The 6555-nt window shown below is 34.8% G+C and overlaps 1 protein-coding gene across 1 annotated transcript in view; it reads left to right on the top strand.

The window, feature by feature from the left end:
- Window positions 1-1527: 1527 nt before the first annotated feature.
- LOC107713265 (probable inactive glycosyltransferase 25 family member 3) overlaps window positions 1528-6555 on the top strand; it is a 10414-nt gene continuing 5386 nt past the window's right edge. Inside the window, exons 1-6 of the mRNA XM_016518726.1 lie at window positions 1528-1815; window positions 2930-3040; window positions 3191-3308; window positions 3594-3728; window positions 5172-5376; window positions 5603-5722. Of these exons, the coding sequence (XP_016374212.1) occupies window positions 1613-1815; window positions 2930-3040; window positions 3191-3308; window positions 3594-3728; window positions 5172-5376; window positions 5603-5722 (892 nt within the window). The 5' untranslated portion in view covers window positions 1528-1612. The remainder of the gene's footprint in view (window positions 1816-2929; window positions 3041-3190; window positions 3309-3593; window positions 3729-5171; window positions 5377-5602; window positions 5723-6555) is intronic.

Genomic DNA, 6555 nt, shown 5'->3' with positions numbered 1-6555 from the left:
TCCTTTTAGCTTCACATAATAGGGAAAAATAGCTCTTTCAATGTCAAACCAATGGAGACATATCATATTAATTCTGTCATTAATTACTCACCCTCATGTCGTTCAAAACCCGTAAGACCTTCATTCATCAACACAAATTAAGATATATTTGATGAAATCTGAGAGCTTTCTGACCCTGCATAGACAGCAATGCAACTGAAACGTTCCCAGGCCCAGAAATGTAGTAAAGACATCGTTAAAATAGTCCATGTGACATCAGTGGTTCAACCGTAATGTTATGAAGCTACGAGAATACTTTTTGTGCACAAAGAAAACAAAAATAATGACTTTATTAAACACTTTCTTCTCTTTCGGGTCAGAATCCGCTACCATTCACGAGAGTACCACCCACCACGCATGCGTGTGATGCTGCTGACGCAGGAGCCAGATGCACTGAGCCTTGTTTACAAGCAGAGGAATGCACACACGCATGCGTCGTGTTACTGTCGTGAACGTGTGACAAAAAGTCTGACGCGAAAGAGAAGAAATCATTGAATAAAGTCATTATTTTTGTTTTCTTTGAGCACAAAAAGTATTCTCGTGTAGCTTCATAACGTTATGGTTGAACCACTGATGTCACATGGACTATTTTAACGTTGTCTGTACTACCTTTCTGGGCCTGGGGATATTTAAGTTGCATTGCTGTCTATGCAGGGACAGAAAGCTCTCGGATTTCATCAAATATATCTTCGTGTTCCGAAGATGAACGAAGGTCTTAGGGGTTTGGAATGACATGAGGTTGAGTAATTAATGTCATAATTTTCATTTTTGGGTAAACTATCCCTTTAAAATGCCAGCTGGTTCATTTGTGAAACAAGCTCAACATGTCCCTCTTGTGGTTGTTCACTCACTGTATGCAAACGTTTAATGATAGAAGCAGCTTGTACTTTGTGTGATTGTTTTGTTAAATTAGAAAGTTTCCCATCTAAGCGGTTACATAATGTGTTTTGCTATGTGTATTAGCTTTGTTAATAATGTACGATAGCAGATTTATGCTGACACACTGATGATGTGGTTTCAGTTGTTTACACTTGATCAAACTGTTATTTCTTCATTTTGTTCTTTCAGACAGAAAGCAAACGAAAAAAGTTGAAGGAAATCTAAACTCTAAAATGGAGGTGGTTCAGACTCTTTCTTTGGTTGCCACAAAAACGGGAAAAAAGAAAGTCAATGTTGCTCTGTGTGACGAAAAACCCTAAATGAACGTCAGCATACTGCCCTGAAACATTTTGGCTAGTGAAACAATGTAGCGAAACGTTAACGCAACTTTTAGCAATCTAAAATGTAACAGTTGGGCTTTAGAAAAGAACGTCGATGTGCTCTGGTGAAACATTATAAATAACAGTCAATGCAAATGTTACACTGAACATACAATGTAACAGTTCGGACAACAAATCCTTACACGGAAGTTGTAACTCAAACCCAGCTAACAGAACGGAACAGAACACGTTGGCTCCTCCGGGGAGAACGGAGATTTGAAGGGGAGTGTGAAGTTTAGGGAAGAGCCCTCTTTAGCTGCTGACGCGGATGGGACTGTTTGTGCAACGACGCAGAGGACCACCGAAATCCAACCATGTTATCTGGGATTATAAGTGTTTGGACCATTTTTGCGGTAGCACAATGTTACTTTTCAGAGGAAAATTATACTGAAGAGTCAAAGATGCAGCCGCCCACAGTCATTATAGCAATAATAGCACGGAACGCCGCTCATTCTTTACCCTACTACCTCGGAGCTCTCGAGAGATTAAACTATCCCAAAGAGCGCATCTCTATCTGGTTGGTGACTTCCTTCTTTGCCGTTTAAGCTTGTTGATGATCTTATTATTTGTAGATGTCAAAATGTAAATGTTACTTGCATTCAATCACTTCCTCCCCTTGACTTTTTCAGACTTTCCCCCAAAAGCAGATCCCCCCCAGCTAATAACGTTTGGGTTGTATGTTGTGTATTTATGCACATTAATGCATTGAATTTATTTCTAGCGCATACTATTTAGAAAATAAACTAGGTAAAAATAATACTCTATGTAGTGCACGATTTAACGTTTAAAGTAGCTTCAAGTAGTGTATTTTGTGATTAAATGGACAGGAGAAGTCTAATGCTACATTACAAATATAAAAAGTAGTTATTACATGTTAGTTCTTGTAGTTAATTTGTATTTCTCAGTATTTAAGTCAAAGACAAATAAGAGTGGCCAAGTTAAAGAAACTGAAAATTCTAGTTTAAAACACGAATGCCAAGTTGATGTTTGTTTTATACAGTTTAAAACTTTTCAACCCTTTTCAACTAAAGTTTAAATTTATTTACTATCAAGACATACCGTACAATATTTTCCTTATTCCTTGAATAAATCAGTGCACACGTAATCATTATTTTTCAAAAGGTACAAAGTATTTTTAAAACATCATGTAAATTCATAAATATCATTACATTTTTGGAGGAGTTGCACCACTTGACATTTTACATCCTGAACTAACTTTGCCTTTCCATAAAAAGGTCAAAGTATACAAAGTATTTTTAAAACATCATGTAAATTCATAAATATCATTAAATTTTTGGAGGAGTTGCACCACTTGACATTTTACATCCTGAACTAACTTTGCCTTTCCATAAAAAGGTCAAAGTCATGAGGGTTTTCTCTATATGATATCACTTCCTGTTGTTTTTCCTGTATTATTTATGAATGGTGGTTGCACCACATGACTTTATAGCAAACATATAAATGCATATAAATGTTCACATATATACTTATGGAAGTCTGTAATGTATGTGCATTGTATCATAAAGCGTGGCCAAAAACGTACAATCTTTTGAGTGGCTTCGTATGTGTTCAGGTGGACGCAATTTACTGACACCAATTAATTCCTGCTCTCTGCTTAATGTTTCCTGTAGGGCGGCGACAGACCACAACATTGACAACACAACAGCAATCCTGCGAGAATGGCTCACAGTCATGCAAACACAGTATCATTATGTGGAGTGGAGACCTTTAGAAAAACCCACGTGAGATGAACATCACACAACATGAACATATGGCAGATACTTTATCCTGTTAAAACCACAATTTAAAAAATGCTTTGGGATTGTTTTTTAAGGTTTTTGACATTTAGGTACTACCAATGAATCTTGAATTGATTTGTTTTATCCACACAGATCCTATGTAGGTGAGCTGGGGCCCAAGCACTGGACTAATGGCCGCTATGAGTATGTTATGAAGCTCAAACAGGCAGCGCTGAACTTTTCCAAGAAACGCTGGGCTGACTACATTCTGGTATGACCCAGTTAGAGCCTATACACCCCAATTTTGGATCACACACACCCAAATATCTATAACAGGAATATTAAAAAAATACAACCAGGTCAAAATTCTTCAAAGATCATGGAGGTTCAGATCTTATTGGGGCCAGAAATGTGAATAGTGCTGGAATGCACTCAAATTATTTTTGCTCATATCATGTCAGTATGTTTTATATTTGCTAATATCATACCTATTAAATTATATCATTAGGATTGTGTTATCAGATGTCATTCTTTGTGTTTATTTCCTCATCTGCAGTATTCAGACACAGACAACATCCTGACTAACCCGAACGCACTGCACCTCTTGATGGCGGAGAATAAGTCAGTCATTGCCCCCATGCTGGACTCACAGTCAGCGTACTCCAACTACTGGTGTGGCATCACTCCACAGGTACAATGCAATGAATTTCCAGCTTGGAAGCGTGTGTGTGTGTGTGTGTGTGTGTACATGTGCATGATCTTAAAACACAATGAGTGATAGCTAACGTTTCATCTTGCAATATGCCACATCAATAAAGTGGCCATATCTGCTTCCACTGTTGCTGTATAATAATAACAGCACTGGAGAAACTACTTTAAAATGTACCTTTTGAATTCATAGACTACTGGTGATATTAAACTATAGTCAAAGTAATGAAAAGTAACCAACTTCATTGTGTGTGTGTGTGTGTGTGTGTGTGTATGATACTTCAAAAGTAATGTGAGTTTTTTAAAGAAATTAATATTTTTATTCAGTGAAAATGCATTAATTTATCAGAAAGGTCAGCAAAACCATTTATAATCTTTTCTATTTCAAATAAATGCTGTTCTTTTAAACTCTCTGTTCATCAAAGAACAGAAAATATAAAATTTATAGCATTGATAATATCATCAAATCATCATATTAAATGATTTCTGAAGGATCGTGTGACACTGAAGACTGGAGTAATGATGCTGAAAATTCAGCTTTGCATAACAGGAATAAATTACATTTTAAAATAGATTTTCAAATAGAAAACAGTTATTTTAATTTGTAATAATATTTTATAATATTACAGTTTTTACTGTATTTTGCCATCAAATAAATGCAAAACATTAAAAAAAATCGATAACACTTTACAATAAGGTTCATTAACATTAGTTAACTACTTTAGTTAACATGAACTAAGAATGACCAACACTTATACAGCATTTATTGATCTTAGTTCATGTTAATTTCAACATTTACTAATGCATTATTAAAAATGTGTGCTTGTTAACATTAGTTAATGCACTGTGAATTAACATAAACAAACAATGAACGACAGTATTTTCAATAACTAACATTAACAAAGATGAATAAATACTGTAATAAATGTATTGTTCACTGTTTGTTCATGTTAGATAATACATTAACTAACATTAACGAATGGAACCTTATTGTAAAGTGTTACCAAAAAATCTTATTAGACCCAAACGTTTCAGTAGCCGTTTATACATACAGTATAACAGTAAAGATTTATTTTTGCAGTAATTTAAATAATTGACCTAAATATTTATCTGCATTACAGCATTCACTAAATATGTAACTAAATATTTTTAGTTTTACTGGAACTTGTGCATGGTGGAAACGTGAATCTGTGATTCATTTTTAAATAGGTTGATTTACATGAATTGTCCAAACAAACTGATTCAAATTAATCACATTTCACAAAGCAGATATTCTGTGCTCAAACAGTGTGACAAAACAATTCAGTTTAAGTGAGGATCTCCTAAGAAATACAACATCACATTTGAGGATAATAGTTCATTATAGGTCCGTTTGCTCAAACACTTTGTCCTTTGGCTGTGTAGTTCAGTTTTCTGTCTGTCTCAGGGTTATTATCGTCGTACTGCTGAGTACTTCCCCACAAAGCAGAGGCAAAGGCGGGGCTGCTATCCTGTGCCGATGGTCCACTCCACTATTCTGCTGGACCTGCGCAAAGAGGGCACCAAGAAAGTGTCCTTTCACCCCCCTCACAAAGACTACTCCTGGCCCTTTGACGACATCATCGTTTTTGCCTTCTCCTGCAGGATATCGGGTATGGCGCCCCCTTCTGGAAGACTCCAGCAGATCTCATTTCTATTATGCAATATGATGAGTTTAACATTTGGATTTAGTTTGGAGGGATTGAGGGAAAAATTCTTCCCTGTGTCCAACTGACTGCAACATTTTTTTAGGATTGACAGTCAGATAGCCTTGGAAAGAGACGGAGCGAGTGAAATTTCTGACACTATTTATCTGATATGATTCACTCTTTGAAACAGAGGTTCAAATGTATTTGTGCAACAAGGAGCGTTATGGGTATCTGAACGTACCTGCAAAGCCTCATCAGACCGTGGAGGATGATCGAATCAATTTTGTCCACCTTTACCTGGAATCTCTGAGTGAGTAACACTAACATTTCGTTTTTTTTTTCTTAAATCATATTATTAGATTAAACTTGTGTGATAACTTGAAAAATGTACAATGATAACAGCACTTAAACTAGCTTGTGTGAAAAGCAGTGCACTTGTATTGAATGCACAATTGTAGTACTTCAAATATTAAAAGTATATTTAAAAAACTGTACTTGCAGATTATATAATAATAATGAAATAAAAGACCACTTAAAGAGATTATATCTCTTCACAAGACTTCAAAACCACTAGATTTGAATGGATTTGTTTTATGACACTTTATGACCTTTTTGGGTCTTTTAAGTTTCGGTTACCTGGACTTTAAAGGGACAGAATCCTTTTACAGTAGGTTTCAATACAAATATTGTCATTTGTGTTTCAAGGATTTACCAAAATCTTAAGGTTTTGGAATGACATGAGGCTGAATAAATTGATGACATTTATTTTTTTATTTTTGGATGAACTATCCCTTAAAATACACTTTTATAAAATGCACCTTTTAATAATGTCATATTAAAAGTTTTACTTTAAAGTACATTTTAAACGATTATGTTTTAATCTTTTGTCATGCTTTAAAGATGTACACTTATTTATTTTGATGTGTTGACTAACATACTAATGCTCATGTAACGTACTTGATTATAATTTGAACTGTAGTCTTTTATTTCATAGTACATTTATTATATTTTGAATGTATTCAGTTGTGCAAAATCATTACAATTGTGTAATTGTAAATTTATGTAAATACCTGACATTTTAACATGATTTTAACTATAAAACATTTTCATTTAATTGCAATTAATATGGAGTTAAGTGTCTGA

This window comes from Sinocyclocheilus rhinocerous, unplaced genomic scaffold, assembly GCF_001515625.1.
Source record: "Sinocyclocheilus rhinocerous isolate Xijiao unplaced genomic scaffold, SAMN03320098_v1.1 scaffold688, whole genome shotgun sequence".
Taxonomy (NCBI): Eukaryota; Metazoa; Chordata; class Actinopteri; order Cypriniformes; family Cyprinidae; genus Sinocyclocheilus; species Sinocyclocheilus rhinocerous.
The sequence above is the reverse complement of the archived record's forward strand: the minus strand, read 5'-3'. Positions and strand labels throughout refer to the sequence as shown.